The sequence below is a fragment of the Herpailurus yagouaroundi genome, unplaced genomic scaffold (genome assembly GCF_014898765.1).
Source record: "Herpailurus yagouaroundi ecotype Mexico unplaced genomic scaffold, PumYag 393, whole genome shotgun sequence".
Classification (NCBI taxonomy): domain Eukaryota; kingdom Metazoa; phylum Chordata; class Mammalia; order Carnivora; family Felidae; genus Herpailurus; species Herpailurus yagouaroundi.
In genome coordinates, this window is record NW_024412610.1 from 240,541 (window position 1) to 268,108 (window position 27,568).

The following is a 27,568-nucleotide window of genomic DNA, read 5'->3' on the forward strand; positions in this document are numbered from 1 at the left end:
TTTTTTTCGCCACTAGCTCTTTAAAATAGGTTCCGCCCCCATGACGCGCCCCGGTGCCACGGCCAATCAAAAGGTTCCTGCGGAATGATGCCAGCCTCTTCTTCATCCCAGCCAATAAGCTGGGATGAAGTCCAGGTCACAGGCTCTGGGGCTTCAAAAAGAGCCAATTGGAGGGTCCAGCTCCAAGGCGCTAAAAGGTCATGTGAGGAGTCAGAGTGAGGAGTCAGCCAATTAGAGTCGCGGAAGTGCGACAGGTGGCTCGACTCGGGAAGGGTAGGGGTGGTGGAGAGGGAATAGCTAGCATTTAAAGGGCCCGGTCAGCTGACAGACGCCAGCCCGCGTCTAACCCAGGGGGCCTGGGTCTGGCTGCCCGGGGAGAGACGATGGCGGATCGAGCCGGACAAGTGCTCCTGGGCAGACCCGGGGACCCGCGGATGCCGGGGTTCTGGGGAGGCTGTAGAGTTCAGGTATTGGCCACGATCATCTTCCTGCTGCTTTTGTCTCTGGCAGAATCTGGCGCCAGGGCAAAGAATGACTTCAGCCTGGTGAGTCTCCCCTCGTATATCCCCATCCCCGACCCACGCGGGTGGTCTGTATCCAGCGTCCCCCGGGACGCGGGCTACTGAGATCCCTCTCCGAGGGACTCTCCCGCCGCTCTCGGACCCCGTTCCCTCCATCCATTCCCAACCCCTCTTCCTCAACGGGTCCTTGTCCTCTTGCCCTCTGAGTCTCCTCTTCATTCCAGCTCCTTCTCCAGCTCCAGCCTCCCAGAAGGTTCCTTCTCCCCTCAGAGCCCTTCCCCCGCTCCGAGCCCCCAGCTTGTTCCAAACTGTCCTCAGGTTCCTCTTCCTTATTCTAGGACACACACACCCTCCCACTCTGATTCCCAGCACCCCGTCTTTCCCAGGGACACTCGACTCCGAGCCACTATTCAACCGTCCTAAAACCTGAAGTCAAATTTGTATCGATCCTTCCTCCTCCCTTCGCAGGTTCAGCCGCTGGTGACCATGGAGCAGCTGCTGTGGGTAAGCGGGAGGCAGATCGGTTCTGTGCACACCTTCCGAATTCCGCTCATCACAACCACTCCTCAGGGCACTCTCCTTGCCTTCGCTGAGGCCAGAAAAATGTCCACATCGGATGAGGGGGCCAAGTTCATTGCTCTTCGTAGGTCCTTGGACCAAGGTATAAAGATTCCTGAGTGGCAAGTGCTGGTGTTAGGCTGGATGGGTGGGGAGACTGACCTGCCCAAGGGCTCTTGACATAGGACCTCTGGGAAGGCTGGAGGCCTGAGTCCCTGAGGGGACTTAAGGAGGGAAGCAGTACAGACCAGTGATCTGGAAATTGTAATCACCTAGGGTTGAACATTCAAAATTTATTGAGCACCTGCTATATACAGGCACTGTTCTAGGTTGTGTGAATATGGCTGTGAACAAAGTAGACCAAAAATCCCTGTCCTCATGGGGCTTATATTGTCTGTGGGGAGACCGACAATAAGCATAATAAATAGGCGAGTTTATTTTTTGTATTGGAAAGGGATAAATATAATGGAGAGAAATAAAACAAGATGTTGCAGATTGGTTGCAATTTTAAGTAGGTGACTTTTGAGTAAAGAAGGTGAGAGTAACCCTGAGGAAGAATGTACCAGGCAGATGTCACAAGCCTGTGACTTTTCTCCAGGAGAAAACTATTTGAGGAATGAGAAGGAGCTTGTGGGATAGGATGGAGTGAGCAAGGGTAGAATAGATAAGGTCAGACACGTAAGGCAGGGGGCGGGGGAGGCAGGTTTTTTAGGGCTCTGGGGCCATTCTAAGGCCTTGGGTCCCTAGCAAGAGGTGGAAATTAACAGGGAGAGGTAGAAAAGGCTTCGAGTGCTCACCCTGGATTTCTTCTCTTTTTTCTTTAGGCAGCACATGGTCTCCTACAGCCTTCATTGTAGATGATGGGGACACCCCGGATGGGCTGAACCTGGGGGCAGTGGTGAATGATATGGAGACAGGAGTGGTGTTTCTTTTCTATTCCCTCTGTGCTCACAAGGCTGGCTGCCAGGTGGCCTCCACTATGTTGGTGTGGAGCAAAGATGATGGTGTTTCCTGGAGCCCTCCCCGGAACCTCTCCTTGGATATTGGCACCGAGATGTTTGCCCCTGGACCAGGCTCAGGCATTCAGGTCTCTATCCTGAGATGGGTGGAAGGGGCTGCCCTTTGGAGAGTCTGGAAGATGCCCCCAATTAGACTTTTTCCCAGGGAGAAGGACTTATGAAGTCAGATTTTCTCTTAGATGGGATTCCTTGGAAGAAAGGGGCATCCTGGGAGGAACCCCCTCCTGAGGAAAGATAGAATTTTGCCATTGTCTTCCCATTTGGGGGTTGTACACAGCTTGGTGAGTGAGCACACCAAGCATGGGTTTAAGCTCCCATACACCTCTGTGGCTGGACCCCCTTGTTTGATGCACAACCTATCCGGTGTATACCCTAGATGTCCTAAAGGAGCTTATTCTGCAAGAGTTTCTTAATTCAGGCAGTGGATACTTATGGGATCCTCCCGGGACCCTCAGTACCAAGGACAGAATTGAAGAGGACCAGATGTATTCTCACACTTAGGAGGTGATGGGTTCTCCTTCTCTACCTGTGAGCTTCTACAGTGTCTCCCTCAGTGACATCCAGCTTCCTTTCCCACAGAAACAGTGGGAGCCGCGGAAGGGCCGCCTCATCGTGTGTGGCCATGGGACACTGGAGCGGGATGGGGTCTTCTGCCTCCTCAGTGATGATCACGGTGCCACCTGGCGCTATGGCAGTGGGGTCAGCGGCATCCCCTATGGCCAGCCCAAGCGGGAAAACGATTTCAACCCTGATGAGTGCCAGGTCAGGAGTCCATGGGCTCTTCCCCACCCACTCCACTGGCCCTGCCCTCCAGAGCACCATTTCACTCACAGACCCAGCATTTGCCCTGCCCCCTCCCTGGGTCTTCCTGAAGCCATTTTCCCTCTCTTCAGCCCTATGAGCTCCCAGATGGCTCAGTCGTCATCAACGCCCGGAACCAAAACAACTACCACTGCCATTGCCGAATTGTCCTCCGCAGCTATGACGCCTGTGATACCATACGGCCTCGTGATGTGACCTTCGACCCTGAGCTTGTGGACCCTGTGGTAGCTGCAGGAGCTGTAGCCACCAGCTCCGGCATTGTCTTCTTCTCCAATCCAGCCCATCCAGAGTTCCGTGAGTGTCTGTTGGGGGCGGGGGTCGTCAAGGGAGCCCCTTTTATCTAGAGAAGGTGTGGCCACAGACCCTCCTTTTTCTGACTCTGCTGCCCTCCCCAGGAGTGAACCTGACCCTGCGCTGGAGTTTCAGCAATGGTACATCATGGCGGAAAGAGACAGTCCAGCTGTGGCCAGGCCCCAGTGGCTACTCCTCACTGGCAGCCCTGGAGGGCAACGTGGGCGGGAAGGACCAGGCCCCCCAGCTCTACGTCCTGTATGAGAAAGGCCGGAATCAGTACACCGAGAGCATCTCCCTGGCCAAAGTCAGCGTGTATGGGACACTCTGAGCTGCACACCTGACACCAGAGTAGAAGGCCCTGGACTCAGCCTTCAGAACCATGGGCCCGTAGCGGGTCTGCTAGAGGTGCCTAAAAGACAGTTCCACCTGCCTGTAGACTGTAGCCTTTTGCAAAATCGATTTCTCTTTGACAGGGAAGTCACTCTTTTAGGACTACAAGCCTGGCTTCTTCCACACGGGGTGTCCTGCCCTCACTTGGGAGCACATCCCTTCCACATCATTGCTGGCTCTGGCCCCCTACCCCCTTCTGCCTTCCTAGGGCAGTGATTGGTCCTTTTTTTAGGCGGGGTTAGGTAGGCCTGTGGAATTGGATATATTTGGACTCAGGGAATTGGGGAAGGCTGAGCTTCCTCTTTAGGGTAAGATACTGGCTATGGAGCAGGTTGGTGAAAGTACTGTAAGGGCAATATTTGGATTCAGGGTAAAGAACTAGGTGCGCCACCCACCTAGACTATTTATAAATTGAACTATTTGTAACTTAACGTTTTTAATGAAGGAGAGTGAGCACTTGTAATGTCTCTGTGGTTCTGTCCATGCAGATGCGTGTTCTTCACGTACACTTGTAAGAGGCTGGGAATGAGCTCTGTGGAAGAAGCTGCTGTTGCCCATGAAAGTCACAGCACTTTGGCAGTTAAATCTTCTTTTCCCTTTCACATCTTCCTCATCACAGAAAAACAGATTCATCTTCATAGGTGTCATGAGGAGTAGCAGGGGGAGCCCCATGAGATATTAAGCAATCTGCTCTGTTTTATATCTGAGATGGCGTGGGATATTGTCTTCCATCAAGCCAGGGGGGAGGTGTGTGAAATGCAGATGGAAAGCCTTTCCCAGGCCAGCTCAGCCCAGCAGAAAAATAAGCATTGTGACAATTTACCTGAGAAAATAGCACCATCCTAAGGCAGATGCTATTAAAAGAACAGATGAGTGGAAGAGCCATGCCTTTACTCCATGTGGAAAGAAAATACACTGCCTACATAAGCTTTGGTGGTCCGAATCTCAAAGACTCAGGGGGCGCTGGGTGGGTCAATTGGTTAAGCATCCTGACTCTTGGTTTCAGCTCAGGTCATGATCTCATGGTTCATGAGTTCAAACCCCACATTGGGCTCTGTGCTGACAATGTGGAGCCTGACTGGGATTCTTCTCTCCTCTCTCTGTTTCCTTTCCTTTCCTGCTCATGTTCTCTCTCTCTCTCTCTCTCTCTCTCTCTCTCTCTCTCAAAAAAGAAAAAAAAAAAAAAATCTCCCTTTTCCTCTACCCCTCCCCCCTCTCCCTCAATAAAAATTTTAAAAAATGAAAGAATGTCAAAGACTGAGGAATAAGGGTCACATTGACATACAGTTGCAGTTTATTTTACTTTCAACTTCCTTCTCTAAGAAATGTTAGGATAATTCATTCCATCAGAAAAAGTGAAAAAATGGAATAATCTCACTGTATATGAGGATATGGTGTAATTTAATTTTGTTATATTTTATCCAGAATTTGTGGTCAATAATGTAATACTTTAATTTTTTGACTTACAGACATTTGTGAAAACAAAGGTAGAGAAAATGGGTTAATGAACCCCGTGTACACCCTATGTATCCAACGTTTGCTTCTTATTTTTTCTTTTTCACTTTGATTTTTTTTTTTTTTTGAGAGAGAGAGAGAGAGAGAGGTAGAGAGAAAAATCCCAAGCCAGCTTTGCACTGTTAACACCAAGCCTGACGCAGAGCTTGATTCCACAAACTGTGGGATCATGACCTGAGCCAAAACCAAGAGTTAAATGCTTAACCAATTGAACCACCCAGGCACCCCTCTTTGTTGAAATACTTTGAAGCAAATATCAGACCTTGTGACATTTATCCCTACCTTTTTTCCTTTTTTTTTTTTTTTCTTTTTAAGAGCGAAAGTGCACGCACAAGAGCAGGGGAGAGGGGCAGAGGGAGAGACAGAATCTTAAGCAGGCTCCACATTCAGCAAGGAGCCCAACAAGGATCCCACGACCTTGAAATATAAGCGGAGCTGAAATCGAGTCAAACACTCAATAAACTGAGCCACCCAGGTGCCTCCACCCTTACATTCTTGAGTGTGCATCTCACCCTTTAAAATGGAACATTTTATTATGTAACCATAATGCCATTGCACACCGGTAACATTAACTCTGGTATCATCTAATACCCAGTCAATGTGCAAATTTCATCAAATGTCTCAATGTCTTATTTATAGTTGATTTGTTCAAATCAGGATCCAGGGGTGCCTGGGTGGCTCAGTCGGTTGAGCAGCTGATTTCAGCTCAGGTCATGATCTCACAGTTTGTGAGTTCCAGTCCCGCATAGGGCTCTATGCTGACAGTTTGGAGCCTGGAGCCTGCTTTGGGTTCTGTGTCTCCCTCTGTCTCTCTCTGCCCCTCACCTGCTTGTTCTCTCTCAAAAAATAAAATAAATAAAATAAAATAAAATAAATCAGGATCCAAAAAACCTACGTATTTCCTTTTTTTTTTTTTTTTTTTAATTTTATTTATTTATGTTTAGGAGCGAGAGAGGCTCTGCACTGCCAGTGCAGAGTCGGATGCGGGGCTCAACCCACAAACCATGAGATCATGAGCTGAAATTGAGAATTGGATGCTTAACCGACTGAGCCACTCAGGCACCCTGAAACCCTGTACATTTTATTTTGATGTGTCTTAAACCTAGGTTGATCAATAGTCCCACCTCTCCTCTTTGTTTTTCTTTATAACACCTATGCAGAAATAAAGGCATTCATCCTATAGAACGTTCCACTCTGATTTGTCAGCTTCCTCAGAGTGTCATTTAACTCCTTCGTCTATCTTTCACATTTCCAATGATCAAACCTGAAGATTTGGCTTCCCATTCCATCTGGGGAGGGGGGGTGGTCAGTGGGACAAGATCCTTCACAGGTGCTGTGTGCTTCCTGGGGGGTGGGGGGCAAGTACTGTCTGCCCCTCCCTCTCAGAGTAAAGCTGAGATTGAGCAGTGGGTTCAGATGGCCACAGCCTGACCCCTCCTTTGTAAGTTTCCCCCAACAACCTTCCAACTGTCAATTTCATTCACAGGTGGGTTTTGCCTGAATCAATTATTTTGAGGGGTTGTGAAATGTTGATTTTTAAATTCTATTATTTCTACCCCATTTGTTACCTGGAATTCTTCGGTAAAAAAAAGAGCTGTCCCTCATCAAGGCTGTTGGATTACCCTGAAGCATGGTTTGTAGGGAAAGGCAGGGTAAATGCTTAATTTCCCCCTTTTCCTTGCCAGTTGTGAGTAAACTGATGTAATACTTTGACTTGGCCAGTAAATCACACTGTTACCAACCACACAGGAGACAGAGAGGAAGAATCTCTGGCTGGCAGGCGGAAGCAGGGGGATATATGAGGGAAAAAAGAAAAGAGAACCCTGGGCAGCTTGGTTGTAGGGCTCTGCTTTTCTTTTCTTTTTTTTTTTTTTTTTTAAGTTTATTTTTATTTTTGAGGGAGAGGGAAACAGAGTGTGAGCAAGGGAGGGGCAGTGAGAGAGGGAGACACAGAATCCGAAGCAGGCTTCAGTCTCTGAGCTGTCAGCACAGAGCCCGACATGGGGCTCCAACTCACATTCCTCAAGATCATGACCTGAACCGAAGTCAGCCACTTAACGTAATGAGACACCCAGGTGCCCCCAGGCTCTGCTTCTCTAATGCAGATCACGAAATAGGTATGGCATTGGAAGAATTAAGGGGGTGGCATCTGCAGCAGTTGGGACATTCTGCTAATACCACTAAAAATTGCACATCTGACAAAGTCTTGCTAAACAACTTTATTAGAAATACTGGAAGAAAGAGAGGAAATGATGCCATGAATGTCTGACCCATGAGCTATTGTGTCATGAAGTAGACATGGCAGAAGGCTTGTGAAGAGTGACCATGTTCCTTCTTAGCCACCAACCCTCAGCTGAGAGAGGATTCTCCCCAGGAGTGGGTGGGGCAGAGCCCTGGGCCCCACCCCAGACCTTCAGGTTCAGTATTCTAGTAAGGGTCTGGGACCTCGCATTTAAAAAAAAAAAAAAATTTTAATCTTTATTTATTTTTGAGAGAGAGAGAGACAGAGTGTGAGCAGGGGAGGAGCAGAGAGAGAGGGAGACACAGAATCCGAAGCAGGCTCCAGGCTCTGAGCTGCCAGCACAGAGCCCGACGCAGGGCTCGAACTCATGAACTGTGAGATCATGACCTGAGCCGAAGTTGGACGCTCAGCTTACTGAGCCACCCAGGCGCCCCTGGGACCTCGCATTTTAACAGGAACTGCAGGACAGGCTGATGCTGAGGTCTTTAGACTGCACTTTCGGAAACTTTCTCTTAGACATTTAGCCTAGACTCAGAAAGAATAAACTTCAAAACACTGTAGAAAAGATCTCAAAAGAGAAACTAAGTAGGAAGAATTTATGTCTAAAGAAACCAATAACCCTTAAAGCTAGCAGGGTTAACCTGCTGTTTTGAAACCTACCTGTTTACCCAAGCATCTTTTTTTTTTAAGTTTTATTTACTTAATTAATCTCTACAGCCAATATGGAGCTCGAACTCACAACCCCGAGATTAAGATTCTATTGACTGAGCCAGCCAGGCACCCCATCTTGAATACCCGCCACAACAGATGGCACATGGTGGGTGCCTCATACAGGAGGAAAGACAAATCTAGGTGGGTAAGGAGCTAGTGTCGTCTCAGATGGAACGTGTTGTCCCAGATGGAACGTGTTGGGAACATGTTAGAAATGTTTGACTGCCCCCCTGTCCAGAACCCCAAAGCCACCCCTACACCAAGACCTACAGAGCCAGAAGCTCTGGGGGTGGGGCCCAGCAATCAGTGTATTAACTCTCCAGGGGACTTATGCACATTCAAGTTTGAAAACCAGGATTAGAACAAATGTCAAGTGTGCAGAAAGGGTAGAAGAACTTTTTGTTGGCTTTTTTTTTTCTTTTAATGTAAAAGGGGAATCGGAAGGGATGTCAGGAAGCTAGAAGAGGAAGCTATAGTGCTTATCTGTACAAATGGGATGGAGCTGACTCGAGACTGAAGCCTGGTGGAGTGCCTCCTAGGTAAGCAGCCATATTCTAGCATGGAGCCCACCCCTAGCACAGCTGCCTCCCCTCACACACTCTCAGCCCTCCCCAGCGTCTTGGCTCAGAATTGAACCAACTCTGGGCTCTCTCTCCCAGTCCTCAGGCTGCCCTCAAAACAGTGGGAAAAGGTCAGGTGTGCCTGGGTTGCTCAGTTGGTTAAGTGTCTGACTCTTGGTTTAGGCTCAGGTCATGATCTTGTGGTTCCTGAGTTTGAGCCCTGCATGGGGCTCCATGTAGCCTGCTTGGTATTCTCTCTCTATATATCTCTGTCCCTCCCCCATTCACACACCCTCTCTCAAAATAAATAAACTTTAAAGAAAAAACCCACATTTTTACTGTAAGGCTTAGCCAACACAAAAGTAAGGGATCTTCACAAACCATAAATAATAGAAAGCAAGAATCCAGAAAATCAAGTGGACTTGGAGGCTCCATTTGCCCTGGGGACATCAGCCAATGCTCAGTGCCAAAATCGGGGTTTCAGTGGACCTCAGATTTGCAGTCCAAAGATAAAGCCAGGGGCCTGAGGAGGACTAGAAATTAAACAAGAACGTTCTTCCTGACCCCTCCTTTACCCCCAACAAAGCAGGACTGTACTTTGGGTGCGTAACTTAAGGGAACACCAAAAAACTCGGGAATCAAGATAAATAATATTTGAAGGCAATATTTCTAAAAACCAAATTGGCAAACTACAGCTCACAAGCTGGCTGCCTCTTTTTGTAAACCAAGTATCTTCAGTGGTGAACTGGCCTCCATCTTTGTTCTGGATTCAGGTGGGGGAAGCGTGTCTGGAAAACTCCTAAGAGAAGTTCATACTCCTGTGGGATTGGGACCAGAAATCACATTCTCTGTGGCCTCCAAATTTGCAAGCCACAAGTTTAGCGGCACCGGATCTTAAGTTCAGTGATAATACATGTTATTAGTCTTCTTTAAACTGTACATAATTAGGGGTGCCTGGCTGCCTGGGTCATGAGTTGAAGCCCCTCCTTGGGCCTAGAGCTTACTTTTAAAAAGTAATAGTAGGGGCACCTGGGTGGCTCAGTCGGTTAAGCGTCTGACTTTGGCTCAGGTCATGATCTTGCGGTCTGTGAGTTCGAGCCCCGCGTTGGGCTCTGTGCTGACCACTCAGAGCCTGGAGCCTGTTTCAGATTCTGTGTCTCCCTCTCTCTCTGACCTTCCCCTGTTCATGCTCTGTCTCTCTCTGTCTCAAAAATAAATAAACGTTAAAAAAATTAAAAATAAAATAAAAAGTAATAGTAATAAACTATACATAATTATTATATACACTGTATATATAATATATAGATAATTGGCTTTTTGCCTCAGTATCTTAAGCCCATCTAACATTGTTATGTTCCTATCAATTAACCAATTTAAGGGACATGTATTGTTTGCCATCTATAGATCTTGATTCTGTTATTTGTTATTATTACTTTTTTTAATAATATTTTTTTAAGTTTATTTATGTATTTTGAGAGATACAGAGTGAGAGCACAAGTTGGGGAGGGGCAGAGGAAGAGGGAGAGAGAGAATCCGAAGCAAACTCCCTACTGTAAGCCCAGAGCCTGATGTGGGGCTCAATCTCTCAAAACATGAGCTCATGACCTGAGTTGAAATCAAGAGTTGGACACTTAATCAACTGAGCCACCCAGGCGCCCCAGGTTCTTTTATTTTTAAGTCCCTGGATGGGGCACGTGGGTGGCTGAGTCGGTTAAACGTCCAATTTTGGCTCAGGTCATGATCTCGCGGTCCATGAGTTCGAACCCTGTGTCGACTCTGTGCTGACAGCTCAGAGCCTGGAGCCTGTTTCAGATTCTGTGTCTCCCTCTCTCTCTGACCCTACCCCGTTCATGCTCTGTCTCTCTGTCTCAAAAATAAATAAATGTTAAAAAAAAAAATTAACCCCCTGGAGATGTTGAGATGCCCTTACTACTATTGGAGGCAGGAGCCCAAGCAATATCCAGGAACTATCATGGGTTTGCTGAGGTTGTCATGCCAACCCCAACAGCATTTCACTGGCCACAATATTTTTTTAAGTTTATTTATTTATTTTGAGAGAGAGAGAGGGAGAGGCAGAGAGAGAGGGAGAGAGAGAGAGAGGGAGGGAGGGAGGGAGGGAGGGAGGAAGAGAGAGAATCTCAAGCAGGCTCTGTATTGTCAACCCAGAGCCTGACATGGAGCTAGAACTCATAAACTGTGAGATCATGACCCAAGCTGAGATCAAGAGGCAGGCAGATGCTTAACTGACTGAGTGAGCCAGGCTCCCCTCACTGGCCACAATTTTAAAAGCGGAGATTAGGGGAGGACAGTGTCTTAGCATGTCTGGGTATCAGCAAGGCATTTGATAAGGTCAAAGGGGACCACAGGGCAATTTCACTGGAGTCATGTATACAAAAAAGAGAGGGAATTCATTTACCATCATTGGAAGAGACTTTTATACCAACTCCGTACACATATAATACTATAAATAAAAGAAAAGAATGAATCATTTATCCTGCCTTTTCAGCAGGAACAAGTAATTCAAGTTAGACAAAATATCAGTTGATAAGTTATTTATTACTTATTTTACAGCACAATATCATCTACTAAGTGTAGGAATAATAATCAAATTAGATCATCATTTTGCAAACGAATGAAATAACTCAGGTGAAGGAGTTCAGAGCACATCACCCCAAAACATGCTGCCTTGGCATGTTGATTATTTTGTATTAAGAGCACTTGAGAAACGACAACTGCAAAAAGAGCCCTCTGGCCTTCCTTTTTCTTCCTGAAAGCAGGAGATAAACCTCCCATGTGAGAGTTGCCCTCCCTTTAGCCAGAGGAAGGAAGACATTCTCATTTTCAAGGACAAGAGGCTGAGACTCAGTGAATGCTACACTGAGACCTTGTTAAAATTATTCTGATTTCCTGTCACCTCCCCACAGTTTGGTCATTTTCCCACAACTGCCTCTTTGTTCAGTCCCACAGAAAAGCAAGTAGGTTTCACCATGTCCCTGGGTCTTCATTTCCATGTGAAGGCTCCAGTGTCATGTAAAGCTTATATTAAGTACATTTGTATGCTTCTTTCCTGCTAATTTGTCTTAATTTTCAGACCCAGCCAGGGACCCTACAAGGGTCAGGGAACACTTCCCCCCTCAAGATCCTCAGTGGTTGCTAAAATCATTAGGCTAAAGGTTGATAGAGAACTGAATATTCGTTCATATGGATTTTCGTTTTTTGGCACCAATCACAAGCAGGGAGAGTACCTCAACAATGAAGGCATCTAGGGGTCACCACTTTAACTGGGCAACCAAGCTGAGATCAAGAATGGGACACATGAGGTCACAGGGTGGCTCAGTCAGTTGAGTGTCTGACTCTTGATTTCAGCTCAGGTCATGATCTCATGGTTCGTGGGATCAAGCCCTGCTTAAGGGCTCTGCACTGACAGCATGGAGCCTGCTTGGGATTCTCTCTCCCTTTCTCTGCCCTTCCCCAGCATGCACACATGCATGCTCTCTCTCTCTCTCTCTCTCTCTCTCTCAAAATAAATAAATAAACTTAAAAAGGAAAAAAAAAAAAAAAGAAGAAGAAGAATGGGACACATAGAGGGTGCCTGGCTGGCTCAGTCAGTGGAGCATATGACTCTTGATCTCAGGGTTGTAAGTTCAATCCCCACATCAGGCATGGAGCCTACTTTAAAAACAAAACAAACAAACAAACAAACAAACAAAAACCAGAATGGGACATGTAGGTATGATCCCCCTGATACTAGGCCCTGTGAAGTACATAGCATGTGGTAAACTGAAAATGACCCCCTAAAAGAATATCCACATCCTAGCCCCTGGAACCTGGGAATGCTGCCTTTCTAGGGAAAAAGAGAATCTTTGCAGGTGTAATCTAATCAAGGATTTTGAGGGGCACCTGGGTGGCTTAGTTGGTTAAGCATCCGACTCTTGGTTTCAGCTCAGGTCATGATCCCGTGGCTTTGTGGATTGGAGCCCCACATTGGGCTCTGTGCTGACAGTGTGGAGCCTGCTTGGGATTTTCTCTCTCTCCCTCTCTCTGCCCCTCCCCCACCTGCGCTGTTTCTGTCTCTCTCAAAATAAGTAAATAAACTTAAAAAAAATCAAGGATTTTGACATGGGGAGATTATCCTGGATTATCTGGTGGGCCCTAAATGCAACCATATATATGGAAAGCTGAGGAAGATTCAATGAACACAGAGTGAAGAGAAGGCAGTGTGACACAGAGGCAGATTAGAGTGATGTGACCACAAGTCACAAGAAATGCCAACAGCTACCAGAAGCTGGAAGAGACAAGCAATGGCTTCTCTCCTAGTGTCTCTGGAGGGCACAAGTCCCTGTGGACAACTTGATTTTGGCCCAATGAAACTGTTGTAGACTTCTGGCCTCCAGAACTGTGAGGGAATAAATATCTGTGGTTGTATACAGCCAAGTGAAGTGTTCTTGGCCAGACTATGTAACCACATTCTAAGTAGGCCTTTAGGGGCAACCTCCAGTTTAAAGAAAATACAGAGGAGATCCAGGAACAAGTTAAAGACACCCAGGGGGCACAATTAGACAAAGCCAATACGTGGAATACTCTACAAGATGACTGGATGACTGGCCTAGTCCCTTCGAAAGATCAATGCCCCCAGAAAGGAGAAAAGAGAAGGGTATTCTAGAATCAAAAGATGTAACATAAAATAAAGTGTTTGATCCTTGATTGGATACTGGCTCTTTAAAAAACAACAAGTGGGAGCATCTGCGTGGGTCAGTTGGTTAAGCATCTGACTTGGGCTCAGGTCATGATCTCGTGGTTCATGAGTTCGAACTCCGAGTCGGGCTCTGTGCTAATGGTGCAGAACCTGGAGCCTCCTTCGGATTCTGTGTCTCCCTCTCTTTTGCCCCTCACCTGTTCATGCTCTATCTCTCTCAAAAACAAATAAGCATTAGGGGCGCCTGGGTGGCTCAGTAGCTTAAGCGTCCGACTTTGGTTCAGGTCATGATCTCGCATGAGTTTGTGAGTTCAAGCCCCGTGTCGGGCTCTGTGCTGACAGCTTGGAGCCTGGAGCCTGCTTTGGATTCTGTGTCTCCCTCTCTCTCTGCTCTTCCCCCACTCGTGCTCTGTCTCTGTCAATCAAAAATAAATAAATCTAAAAAAAAAAAATAGCAAGCATTAAAAAAAAAAAAACCTGCTATAAAAGACATTTGGGGAACAGTTGGAAAACTTTGAATATCAAGTATAAGTAAAAGGATGAATTATTGCCAATTTCCTTAGGTATGATAACAGTATAGTGGATATGCCTTACATTGTGGACATGCATGTTGAGGTAGAGATAAAATGTCATGATAATTCACTTTGAAATGAACCTGCTAAATGTGTATATATACACACATGTGCACACATATACACATATAATTTAATGTATATATTAATTTTCTTTTTTTTAATTTTTTTAATGTTTATTTTTGAGAGAGAGACAGAGACAGAGCAGGAGCAGGGGAGGGGCAGAGAGAGAGGGAGACACAGAATCTGAAGCAGGCTGCACAAAGCCTGTTGCAGGGCTCGAACTCATGAACTGTGAGATCATGACCTAGGCTGAAGTTGGACACTTAACCGACTGAGCCACCCAGGTGCCCCTCTTTGTTTTTTTTTTTTTAGTAACCTCTAGGCCCAGGGCACCTGGGTGGCTCAGTCGGTTAAGCAACCCACTCTCGATTTCGGCTCAGATCATGATTTCACTGCATCTGGCTCTGGGCTGACAGCATGCAGCCTGCTTGGGATTCTCTCTCTGTCCCTCTCCACCTCTCAAAACAAATAAACATTAAAAAAAAAAAAAAAAGTAAGCTCTAGGCCTAACATGGGGTTTGAACTCAGTGAACCCAAGATCAAGATCGCATGCTCTATTGGCCAAGCCAGCTATGCATCCCTAATTTTATAATATAGAGACATATTTTTTTGAATATGGAAAAATGCTGACAATTGTTGGATTTAGATGTGGGTGTATTGGTGTTCTTTGTACTATTCTTCCTTCTGTTTTGTTTTTAAAAAATTTTTTTAATGTTTTTAATTTATTTTTGAAGGAGAGAGAGAGAGAGAGAGAGAGAGAGAGAGAGAGAGAGAGACAGCATGAGTGGGGGAGGGGCAGGGAGAGGAGACAGAATTCCAAGCAGGCTCCAGGCTCTTAGCTGGCAGCACAGAGTCTGATGCGGGGCTCGAACCCACAAACTGTGAGATCACCTGAGCTGAAGCCCGACGCTCACCCGACTGAGCCACTGAGGCGCCCTTGTTTGTTTTTAATTTGCATCCAAGTTAGCTAGCATACCATGCGATAATGATTGTAGGGGTAGTTTCCAGTGATACATCCCCTATGTATAACACCCAGTGCTCATCCCAACAAGTGTCTTCCTTAATGCCTCCTTACCCATTTAGCCCATCCCCCCCCCCCGAGGGGCCTGCGAGTGCCAGCAATTCTGTTTCTTCTCTGTATTTAAGAGTCCTTGGCTAAAATGAACAAATCAGGAGACTATAGACGCTGGAGAGGACGTGGAGAGACAGGAACCCTCTTGCACTGTTGGTGGGAATGCAAACTGGTGCAGCTGCTCTGGAAAACAGTGTGGAGGTTCCTCAGAAAATTAAAAATAGACCTACCCTATGACCCAGGAATAGCACTGCTAGGAATTTACCCAAGGGATACAGGAGTGCTGATGCATAGGGGCACTTGTACCCCAATGTTTATAGCAGTACTTTCAACGATACCCAAATTATGGAAAGAGCCTAAGTGTCCATCAACTGATGAATGGATAAAGAAATTGTGGTTTATATACACAATGGAGTACTACGTGGCAATGAAAGAATGAAATATGGCCTTTTGTAGCAACATGGATGGAACTGGAGAGTGTTATGCTAAGTGGAGTAAGTCATACAGAGAAAGACAGATACCATATGTTTTCACTCTTATGTGGATCCTGAGAAACTTAACAGAAGACCATGGGGGACGGGAAGGGGAAAAAAAATTTAGAGAGGGAGGGAGGCAAACCATAAGAGACTCTTAAAAACTGAGAATAAACTGAGGATTGATGGGGGGTGGGAGGGAGGGGAAAGTGGGTGATGGGCATTGAGGAGGGCACCTGTTGGGATGAGCACTGGGTGGTGTATGGAAACCAATTTGACAATAAATTTCATATTTAAAAAAAAGAAAAATACAGAAAGAACCTGTTAAACATTAAGCTGTTAATTATAAAAAGAAGTCCCTTATGTTTTGTCCCCCTCCCTGTTTTTATATTATTTTTGCTTCCCTTCCCTTAATGTTCATCTGTTTTGTATCTTAAAGTTCTCATATAGTGAAGTCATATGATATTCGTCTTTCTCTAATTTTGCTTAGTATAATACCCTCTAGTTCTATCCATGTAGTTGCAAATGGCAAAATTTCATTCTTTTTGATTGCTGAGTAATACTCCATTGTACGTATATACCACATCTTCTTTATCCATTCATCTGTGGATGGACATTTGGGCTCTTTCCATACTTTGGCTATTGTCGGTAGCGCTGCTATAAACATTGGGGTGCATGTGCCCCTTTGAAACAGCACACCTGTGTCCCTTGGATAAATACCTTGTAGTGCAATTCCTGAGTCATAGGGTAGTTCTATTTTTAACTTTTTGAGGAACCACCATACTGTTTTCCAGGGTGACTGCACCAGTTTGCACTCCCACCAGCAATGCAAAAGAGATCCTCTTTCTCTGCATCCTCACCAACATTTGTTGTTGCCTGAGTTGTTAACGTTAGCCATTCTGACAGGTGTGAGGTGGTATCTCATTGTGGTTTAAAAACTTCAGGGGCACCTGGCTGGCTCAGTCAGTAGAGCGTGTGACTCTTGATCTCGGGGTAGTAGGTTTGAGCCCGACATTGGGCATAGAACTTACTTTTAAAAAAAGTTTAATGGGCACCTGGGTGGCTTAATCAGTTGAACTCCCAACTCTTGGTTTCAGCTCAGGTCATGATCTCGAGGTTCGTGGTTCAAACCCCACACTGGGCTCTGTCCTGACAGCGTGGAGCCTGCTTGGGATTCTCTCTCCCTCTCTCTGTCCCTCCCCTTCTCACACTCTCTCTCAAAATAAAGAAATAAACTTAAAAAAGACTTTCATAATAAAAGGTTTAAACACTAGTTTTTGTAACAATTGCTTGGTCTCCTTTAGAAGAAAACAACCTGGCGTGGAGCACAGCCACTCTGTAAGCTGCTAGAAAATAGGAGGCTCCCTGATCCAGAGTCACAAGACCCTTTAGAAACAGCTCCCACACCCCCAGCCCCAGTTTATTACCTGATGTCAGCAAATAACTGGGGTTTATTGGTCACATCTCTATCTTTGCGACATTCTTTAGAATTCAGTGGGTTAATGCCAGGCAATAGTTAGCCTAGCGTGTGACATACTTCCACCTGATTCACCTGACTGCCAGCAATAACATTTAGCAGTCAGCAAGTACTTTAAAGGGACAGCCTGTTTCCTTCCTCTTTGGGAAATAACACAGCAACCACAAGATAATCATGGAAAAGTGGGACAGGATTAACGGACAAGAAATATTACAATAAACTAACAGATGGCCCTGAGCTGCTCAAATCCACATGCCCCCATGTGCCACTGGGCAGAGCTGTTCTGGCTGTGGCATTTGTAACAAGCCAACAAGGTGAGGGCAGCTCTAAACAAACAATGCCAAAGGTTGGAGCATCTCATTACATCCTTCATGTTAACTTCCTTTTCAAATTATTCACTCATTTTTTTCTGCTCCACATTATGGATTTCTCCTTCCACTTACTAATTTGCTGTTCAGTTGTTCTGTTATTATGCTTAGGTACTTGCTTATTTCAATTTTAGAATTTCTATTTGTCTCATTTGTTTTTTTATTTAAAAAAATATATAAAGATTTTATTTTCAAGTAATCTCTGTACCTAGCATGGGACCCCAACTTACAACCCCGAGATCAAGAGTCACATGCTTCTTCTGAATGAGCCAGCCAGGCGCCCCTCGTTTGTTTCTAATTTAAATCCACTTGCTCTTTCTTTGTAATACCCTGTTTGGCACAGCAGATTAAATTCTTTCCTTTATCTCTTCGATAAAGGATAAATACCTGGTAGTGCAATTGCTGAGTCATAGGGTAGTTCTATTTTTAACTTTTTGAAGGACCTCCATACTGTTGTCCAGAGTGGCCGTACCAGTTTGCACTCCCACCAGCAATACAACTTCAGCCTTCACACATGCTGTTCTGAGTTGCTTAGCTATAAAGTCCTGTTACTGAGCCTGCTGATTTGTTCCTGTTGGCGCAGATGCCAGTGTTTTTGACTAGCTCATTTTGGATGTTTTCCAAGGGAGCTCCATGTGTGAGCTTCAGAATCTGCAGGTGTCCCTGGAGAGTGACTTAGCTATTGCCCTTGCTCAGCCCTTCAGGAGTCATAGGTCCCAAACTGTTTTTATTAATAATTCAGACATACAAAAATATGAAAAACTATACAACGAGCTCCCATGTACACTGCTCTGACTACATCACACTCTCTACTCCTCCCCTTGTCACAGCCCAGGTAACTACTAGGTGGAATTTAGTATTTAGCAATCCTATGCATTTCTTTTACTATACTTTAAGCAATAGTTTAGCTGTAAACTTGTTTGTGTTTTAATTTTTTAATGTTTATTTATTTTTGAGACAGAGAGACACAGCTTGAGTAGCAAAGGGGCAGAGAGAGGGAGACCCAGAATTCCAAGCAGTCTCAAGGCTCTGAGCTGTCAGCACAGAGCCTGACATGGGGCTTGAACTCACAGCCCTGAGATCAAGACCTGAGCTGAGATGAAGAGCCGGACGCTTCACTCGCTGAGGCACCCAGGTGCCCCTAGCTGTAAATGTCTTTAAACATTACGTACAAATGTATTCTTTTGTGACTTGCCTTTTTTCCCTTCACATTAGTTTGTGAGAATAATCCACCCTACTACGTTAGTCATACCACCGCTGCATGTAACACATCACGCTGTTATATTGTATAAAAATACCACAATTATGTCCATTTTCCTGTTGGAGAACATTTAGGTTGTTTCCTCCCCCCACCCTGACAAACAATCACCCATTACCACCAAGGACTTTTGTGTACATAATCTTTCTATATGCATGTATGTTTTAGGGTGTATTACCAGAAGTGGAAACACTGGGTTGAAGTGAATGTGCATCATACTCAGTGTGTATTGCCAAATTGTTTTCCAAATAGACTATATAAAGTCACGGTGCCACAATGTCCAAAACCGTTTTTAAGTTTCTTTCTCCGCTCTAGGATTTCCTCACAACCCAAATTATATCCACGAGCTCGTATGGCACAAGTTTCAGTCTACCCCACAGACCAAGGGATGTGGTTGTTGACCCCAGCCAGCAAGCAAAATCTTTTCTCCCTGAACATTGACAGGAGAGTGCCCGCCAGCTCCTGGCTTAATGCTATATGGCTGGAGCAGAGTGGAGAGTAGGAAATGAGGTTAGAGACAACAGAGCTAGACTTGGGAAGACCTTGTTGGATGGTCCTTGCAAAGACTTTGGCTTTCACTCTCAGTGAAATGGGAGCCATTGCAGGATTCTGAGCAGCGGAGAGACGAGTCCCAAGTTATGGTTTGGAGGGAAACTTCTGGCTGCTGTGTGGATATAAGACTGTAATAGGAAAAAATAAAATAAATAAAATTTAAAAAGACTGTAACAGGGTAAAGGTGGAAGCCAGGAGACCAGTGAGGAGGCTGTGGCAATCATGTAGGTGAGCTGATGATAGCTCCTACCAGAGTGGAATGGTAATGGAGGTATGAGATGCAGTCAGATTTGGGTGTTATTTTTAAAGTAGTGCCAGCATGAGGTGCTGACAAATTGGATACAGCATGTAAGGATGGGAGACTATTCAAACTAACATGCATATATAAGATTAATGACACAAGTCGGTGGGGTGGGGGGAGCTTGGCTGGCTCTGTCAGTAGCAACAGTGGTGTAACTAACATGCCAACATGGGTTAATCTCTCAAAGATAATGTGAAGAGAAAAGGCAAGTCACAGAATACATACACAGTATGTAATGTTTAAGACCATTTACAGCTAAACAACATATCGTTTAGAATTACGCATAACATAAAGAAGTCAAGAGGACTCCCAAGTGTTCTGGCCTGAGCAACTGGTAAGGAAGAGGTGTCACCTGGAGAGGCTAGCAGAATGGCCAGTGGCTGAGGACTCCAGAGATCAGAGGCCTGGAGAGGCTAGGCTCTGGAGGCTCACCGTCTGCAGTGGCCGAGAGAGGCCAGTCTCTGCTTAGAGTAACTGTAGAAAGCTGTGAGATCTTGCCAGTGGGTTAGGTGGAAATTGCTTCACTTGTAGAGTAGGGGGAGGGCGAGATGAAGAAAAGAGTGTTTTGGGACAGAAGTCTTAACCAATCACCATCACTCCTGGAGGAACGCTGTGGGGCTCAAGGATATAGAAGGCTGAAACATGATTTCCATGCCTGGAATAAAGCTGTATAACCATCTTCACCATGGCTATAGCTCCATCTTACACCCCAAACCTGGGGCTGGCACAGGAAGGAGGGTCCCAACACCCAGGGGAAGACTTGGATCACACAAATAAGGGCAAGAGGGCACTGGGTGGCTCAATCAGTTGAGCATTCGCCTCTTGATTTCAGCTCAGGTCATCTCATGCTTCATGAGATTCAGCCCCTTGTTGGGCTTTGGGCTGACAACATGAAGCCTGCTTGGGATGCTCTCTCCCCCTCTCTCAAAACAAACTTAAAAAAAAGATTGTTTCTCTCTGTCCCTCCCCTCCCCACCCCCTGGTTTTTTAAGTTTTATAAACTTAAAAACAAATAAGGGCAAGAGAATGTATTAGAGACCCTAGGGACAAGAAAGGAAGTTGACCATCTACTTACTAGTGCCATCAGGGACTAAGGATGAGTGTGTGAGGTACCAACTAGGCTATGCACATTAATGATTAAGCTATTTCAAGATTGTAGGTAATACCTAAATAAGGTTTAACAGGTATGTGCCAGGCATGGTTTAAGTTCGTTTGCATATATTTAAACCTAATAATTCTTGGGGCGACTGGGTGGCTCAGTCGGTTAAGTGCCAACTTCGGCTTAGGTTATGATCTCGTGGTTTGTGGGTTTGAGCCCCCACCCCGTGCTGACAGCTCAGAGCCTACAGCCTGTTTTAGATTCCACGTCTCCCTCTCTCTCTGCCCCTACCTCACTTCCACTCTCTCAGAAACAGACATTTAAAAATTTTTAAATAAACCTAGTAATTCTTTGTAAGGGTAGGTACTCCACTGACAAATGAGAAAATTGTGAGTGGATAAGTAACCCAGCCAAAGTTAATCAGTCTTGCTCCAGAATCTTAACCAGTCCCCTATACATCGTGATACTATTAACCTAAAAAATACACTTACAGTGGCGCCTGGGTGGTTCAGGCGGTTAAGCGGCCGACTTCGGCTCAGGTCATGATCTCGTGGTCGGTTGAGTTCGAGCCCCGAGTCAGGCTCTGTGCTGACAGCTCAGAGCCTGGAGCCTGTTTCAGATTCTGTGTCTCCCTCTGTCCCTCCCCCACTCATGCTGTCTCAAAAATAAATGTTAAAAAAAAAATTTTTTTTTTTTAAATGCACTTACAAACAGATGTCCTCATATAATACTACCAAAAACACCTGTCAACATAGTTTTTAGGACTTTTTTTCCAAAATAAAAATGGACAGAAATGTGTATGGGAGGGTGGAATCGAACAAAAAAATCAAGTTGCAGTAAAACTACATGAACAATTATCCCATATTTATTAAGTTCAAAAAAATACAAAACCCAGTATGTCGTTTAGAGATACATTCAATGTAAAACTCTACGTCAGGGAAGGGAATGATACAGGCACAATTCAGCTGGGTAGTTTCCTGAGTGGCAGGGATTAGAAGCAAATTGAATCAAAGGCAGGTTTGCTTCAGTTACTGGTACTGTTCTAAAGCTGGGTGACCAGTGTAACAAACAAAGGAATTTGAATCCAGACCCATACTCTCTGGCCTTAGGCAAATTATCTAACATCCTGAGCCTTTCCTTGCCTGTGAAGTGGGGTAGATAACATCAAAGTTGCAAGGTTGAGTTTTAAGAATTCAATGAAGTGAAGCACATGAAAAGCTTAGCACACATCCAAACACTAAATATTTGCTGGCTGCGAAGATAAAACACAATGATGCCTGAGAGCCAAATACAATTATGTGCTTGGGACTGATCATAAAGCAGTGTATTCCTAGAGGGAATTATTCAGAAATCTGTAGAGAAAAAAGCCAGTCTCCTCGTACCCTCACCCCATCCCAGTCCCAATCCCCTCCACAAAAGTAACATTATCTGCTAGCAGGCTAGTTTGTTCTTGTCCTAAAAACAAAAGAGCCCAAGTGAAGGATTTTAAAAAACTTTAATCAAATATTCCCTACTTTAACCCAAGTTTTAGATAACAAGTCCCTGTTAAACAGGTCTAATCCTCAAATTCTGGGCCAAGCACCAAGGCCAAGGAACCCTTTACCAGAGAATAGCAATGGGAGCTGCAGACTAAACTGTCCTCCAGAGAGTATCAACCAGGGCAATTTGGGGAAGAAAAAAAATAAAACTAGTAAAGGTGATCAAGGAATATAAAGGTTGGGAAAAATCTTTGCTAATTTCCAGGGGTGGAGGCCAAGCTGGAAACGTTCAGTAGGAAAATACAGAAGAAATGTAATTTTTAAAAGATGGTTAATAGGTAGGGGCACCTAATACAGCATAAAACTCTTGATCTTGGGGTTGTGAATTCAAGCCCCACACTGGGGGTAGAGATTACTTAAAATAGTAAAAGTTAAAGGAGCAAATGTTTTAAAAATTTTTAATTTTTTTTTAACATTTATTCATTTTTGAGAGACAGAGCATGAGTGGGGAAGGGGCAGAGAGAGGGAGACAGAATCGGAAGCAGGCTCCAGGCTCTGAGCCATCAGCCCAGAGCCTGACATGGGGCTCGAACTCACGGACTGTGAGATCATGACCTGAGCTGAAGTCAGCCGCTTAACTGACTGAGCCACCCAGGTGCCCCCCAAATTTTTTTTTTTAACATTTATTTTTGAGACAGAGACAGAGGATGAACAGGGGAGGGGCAGAGAGAGAGGGAGACACAGAATCTGAAGCAGGCTCCAGGCTCTGAGCCATCAGCCCAGAGCCCGACGCAGGGCTCAAACTCATGGACCGCGAGATGGTGACCTGAGCTGGTCAGACGCTTAACCGACTGAACCACCCAGGCGCCCCAGTAGCAAATGTTTTAAAGAGGAGTTGGGAACTCCTAAGTGGCTCAGTTGGTTAAGTGTCCGACTTTGGTACAAGTCATGATCTCGCAGTTTGCGTTTGAGCCCCACATGGGGCTCTGTGCTGACTGCTTAGAACCTGGAGCCTGCTTCAGATTCTGTCTCCCTCTCTCTGTCCCTCACCTGCTCCCGTTCTCTCTCAAAAATAAACATTAAACAAGAGATGCCCCTCCCTTACTCACACTCTCTCAAAATTAAAAAACAAAACAAAGAATGAGTTAATAGAACCAAACCCGTGCTAAAACTGTTACAACTGGGAGTAGTGATGATAGGTATAGAGTAGACAGGCAATCTTATGGACAGAGGCCACGAGCCTAAACTGGTATGAAATATACCATGCATTGTTTTGCTTATTAAACCCTTTCAAATTTTACTTTTGAAACGTATTATTCTACAACACAACTTCAAATGGGTACAAACAACAGGGTATATAGCATGACTAGAAACCTAAATGCCCTCCTCCTAGAAACTGGGTAATTTATAATATAATCTTAAAACAACACAAATTTGTACACGCTGGTGGGTAGGAAACCATCTTTGAAATAGTCCAAGTATGGATCTTTTTTCCCCAATTTTTACTGTGGTTGGCTACACATAAAACTTACCATCTTAACTATTTTTAAGCACACATTTCAGTAATACTAAGCAACCAACACCACCATCTATCTCCAGAATTCTTTATCTTGTAAACTGAAATTCTATATCCATTAAACTCCATTTACCCCTTTCCCCAGCCCCTGGCAACTAGCACAGGCATGGGGTTTTTTTTAAATATTTATTTTGGAGATAGTGCAAGCAGGGGAGGGACAAAGAGAAGGATCCAGAGGATCCAAAGTGGGCACCATGCTGACACCAGTGAGCCTGAACCCACGAACTATGAGATCATAACGCAAGGCAAAGTCAGGCACTAAACCCACTGAGCCACAGTGGTGACCATGTTTTGTTGTTTTTAACTTTAATACTTATTCTTGAAAGAGACAAAGTGGGGGGGAGGGGAGAGAGACAGAATCTGAAGCAGGCTCCAGGTGCGCAGCAAAAAGCCAGACGAAGGGCTCAAACTCACAAACCGGTGATCATGACCTGAGCTGAACGCAAGCTAAGTGCCTGTGTTAACATTTCGACATCCTAAAAATCTTCACTACTTGTTAAGTACATCTAACCCATTAGAATCCTATGGCAGACCACCTAGAAATGCTTAAAGTTAGCGTCAACCTAGTTTTTTATCCTGTATATAGCTGCGAAGACATAGCTAGAGGTCAACTGTGATGCTCATTCAGTTACCTTTCACTTCCCTAAATCTTTTTGTACGACTTTGCTTATACAAAAACCAAACTTCTACTTTGCTCTAAAGCATTTTATTAGAATCCTTTTGACAAGACCAAGTATTTGATTACAATGAAGCAAAGTGGTCTGAATGATATTTAAATATCTCAAAATTTCTATGCAGTTTTTTTTCTCAAGTTCAAAGCTGCTCACAGGTTAATGCAGGACAGCTAGATGAAGTTCCTAGGATTTGCTCAACACCAAATAAGACACATCCTCTCGTTAGCAAAATCCTGAAATTCATAAAAGAACATCTATTAGAAACATGCACACAACTGGAATTAAAACATGAACTTGGGTGGGTAGAGAAAGCAGGAGTGATTCGTGGTTTCAAATATCCTCAGAGAAATGTTAATGGTCCAAGAAAGTTACCATTACCATTCTGGGGCTGAAGAGAAACTGGTACTCACCATAGGAGCCAGGGAGAAAGGACATGGCTCTTCACTCCTCATTGCAGCCCAAAGATTCAAGTGGCAGGAGCCACTATCTAGGCGACCCAGAAGTCTCAACAGCACTTCTCCAAGAGGCTAAGTTCCCAACTTCAGCCATTCAGTCACCAGATTAGACACTGATCTGTAAAAGGGCACTGCCCCAAGTAGGCTTCTAGAATAATCAGGCTAGAAAAGTAAAAAGACAACCATTGAGAAGCACAAGCAAATTTAAAGGCCCTCCTGTTGGCCCCTTCTCAGACCCAAGCCTCCAGTTCTCCAAATGAGTCAGAACTTAATTTTTGACATCAAGCCCAGCATCAGAGACTCTAGTCTGAGACAATCATCATTCCCAATTTAGGGAGACCTGGATGAAGGCAGGCGATTCTGAGAAGCGATGTAATACACTGAAAGACAATGGTCTTTCATCCAATATAAGGATGCAGCAAAATAAGAGTGCAGAGATGGCAAGCTCAAGAGTTAAATTACAGTGAAAAAAAATCCAAAATTGTGCGTGTGCACACACACAGAACCAAAAAACCTCCACTGGGGAATACAGAATGTACAGTAAGGAGGCAGGTTTAACCGCAATTAGGCAAATATATAAAAAGTTACCAAAATTTTTTAAAAAGTTCAAGAGGGGCATCTGGGTGGCATATCAGACTTTGGCTCAGGTCACGATCTCAGGGTTCGTGGGCTCAAGCCCCACATCAGATTCTGTGCTGGCAGCTCAGAGCCAGGAGCTTGTTTCAGATTCTGGGTCTCCCTCTTTGCCATCACACTCGCACTCTCTTAAAAATTAATAAAACATTGGGATGCCTGGGTGGCTCAGTCGGTTAAGCGCGGGACTTCGGCTCTGGTCGTGATCTCACAGCTCATGGGTTCGAGCTGGCCATCAATCAGGTTCTGCACCCCTTCATGCTGTCTCCCTCTCTCAGAAATAAACGTTAAAAAAAAAAAAAAAAGACTTCACAGTGACCCCATGAAAAGAGGGTTCTGGGATCAAAACAGTCTGAGAAGCACGGAGAAGAATCTCACACCTAATACTCACCTTTATTCAAGGGTAACACACGGCGAGCACCTTAAAACACCTAGTGGAAAAATGAAACACAGGGATAGGCCACACTTGTGTTTTCTGGCCACGAGCTTCTCCCCAGCACAGGTACCAGGAAGACCCAGCCCGGGGGAGGGAGATGGTCAGCGCGCTGCGGTGACGGCGTCAGCGAGACACTCAGAATCACCTGGGTTCATCATCACCCCCGTCTTCCCCAAGGCCACCGCCAGCCATTCCATCTCGCACAGTCCACTCACCCTCGTGGCGCTGCGAACCAGCCTACGAAGACCAGGGCCCTGGGAAGAAACCCATGAGTCAGCAGGGGCCAGGGGCGACCCCAGCCGAGTACCCCCCTGCCCTGGGCTGGGTCAGTTCCAAACGATGGCGTCACGTACACATCAGAAACTCTAGTCTGTAATGGCAGTTCATCCTGCTCAGCCCGAGACTGCGGTCCCCTCACCCAACAGGAACCCGAGATACCTACACGAAGGAAGCTTGGCAGAGACAGCGCAGGTCGCCGGGGCCGCCGCCTCCCCCTGGCGTAGGGGATGGCGCCACAGCACCCCCCGGCGCAACACAGCACACGGACATCCTCCAGAGGCAGGTGCACGCACAAAGAGAACTATAATGGCGGAGTCCCGGCTATTTATGGCGACGTGGGGTCGGGGGCCTGACGGGCATGGCTGTCTTCGTCGATGCCTGTTCGACCCACGGCAAGAATAAAGCAAGTGAAAGAGAGGCCAGGAGTGAATGTTTCACACTCTTCCGGGCAAATAATTCAGACCTATTTTGTTAATTTTGAAAAACAAAAGATAGATGACCGTCTCTCCATCGGCCGGGCCGGAGGCAGTCTCTGGCGCTGCAGGAAGCCTGCGCAGCTGAAAGCCTGCGCAGCTGCGTGCTTTTCCTTATTGGCCTCCCGGGCTGACAAGTCCCAGCTGGAGTAACTCCTCCCTCGTCCTCACCAGTTCGGGGTCCTGGTCACGCTCAGAGACTGTCACCTGTTCTGTCTAGCCAGCGAAATCTGAATTCACCGCCCACTCCAGCCCGCAGACCTATCAGTCACATTAACCTTAGTGTCTTTTTTTTTTTTTAACCGCTTTATTAAGATATAAATAACATACAATAAACAGTTTTTTAACATAGACCATTTGATAACTTAAAAAAAAAATCTAACCTTTTAAGTGTACAGTTCACTAATGTTGAATGTATCACGTTGTTGTGCAACCTATCTGCAGAACTTTATCCTACTATACCCATGAAACTACTCCCAGTTTCGTTTCCTGTCCTCTTTATGAGCAGTTCATGGACTGGGAGTTGGCCAGAAACGGTGGACGTGTTCAGTACACTCTAAATAGAACCATATATCTCAGGAGGGTTAGAAGCAAAACAAATAGGGGTGCTGTAGCAACAGCCAGACCCTGTTCTCCCTTTGCTAGTTTTTCTCCCCCAGAAATCTGGTCATTTGCTCTTGGCCTCTATTAAGAGGCCGTCAACTCATAAATTATCCCAAATCCCACCTTCCTAGATGGACCCTTCTATACCTCCTCATTTATAAATGTAGTTAGTGTTTGGTGATGTATGTTGGCCTCTTCATCTTTTATGAGAAAGGAATATATGAGTCGGGGGTTCCACATCATACAAAATCATTTTTTTTAGTAATCTCTATACTGAAGGTGGGGCTCAAACTCATGACCCCAAGATCAAGAGTCACATGCTCTACCCAGCCAGCCAGGCACTCCCAAAATCAGTCTTATTTTATTTTATTTTTATTTATTTTTGAGAGAGAGAGTGT

General features: G+C 45.3%; 1 protein-coding gene, 1 long non-coding RNA gene and 2 other non-coding genes across 5 annotated transcripts; 1 reads left to right on the top strand and 3 right to left on the bottom strand.

Annotated features, from left to right (window-relative positions):
• The first annotated feature begins 300 nt into the window (after positions 1-300).
• Positions 301-27,568, top strand: NEU1 (neuraminidase 1). 2 transcript variants are annotated; one of them, XR_005786908.1, is made up of 8 exons: positions 301-545; positions 990-1,182; positions 1,904-2,166; positions 2,678-2,860; positions 2,992-3,214; positions 3,316-4,053; positions 16,472-16,483; positions 27,564-27,568. XR_005786908.1 is itself a non-coding variant. In XM_040463380.1 (6 exons), exons 1-6 carry the CDS (start codon positions 384-386, stop codon positions 3,540-3,542), a joined length of 1,251 nt encoding a protein of 416 aa, XP_040319314.1. In that variant the 5' UTR covers positions 301-383; the 3' UTR covers positions 3,543-4,067. The 2 variants fall into 2 exon arrangements, 1 of the variants encoding a protein (XP_040319314.1); XM_040463380.1 differs by lacking the exons at positions 16,472-16,483; positions 27,564-27,568 and having other exon boundaries at positions 3,316-4,067.
• On the bottom strand, positions 24,308-26,556 carry LOC121022344 (uncharacterized). Its single transcript, XR_005786909.1, has 5 exons — positions 26,258-26,556; positions 26,031-26,069; positions 25,771-25,810; positions 24,702-24,908; positions 24,308-24,524 (listed from the first exon to the last, which is right to left on the bottom strand). It is a non-coding gene; the product is annotated as an uncharacterized LOC121022344 (long non-coding RNA).
• Positions 25,005-25,073, bottom strand: LOC121022393 (small nucleolar RNA SNORD52). The gene has a single exon (XR_005786920.1). It is a non-coding gene; the product is annotated as a small nucleolar RNA SNORD52 (small nucleolar RNA).
• LOC121022394 (small nucleolar RNA SNORD48) lies at positions 25,915-25,977 on the bottom strand. Its single transcript, XR_005786921.1, has one exon. It is a non-coding gene; the product is annotated as a small nucleolar RNA SNORD48 (small nucleolar RNA).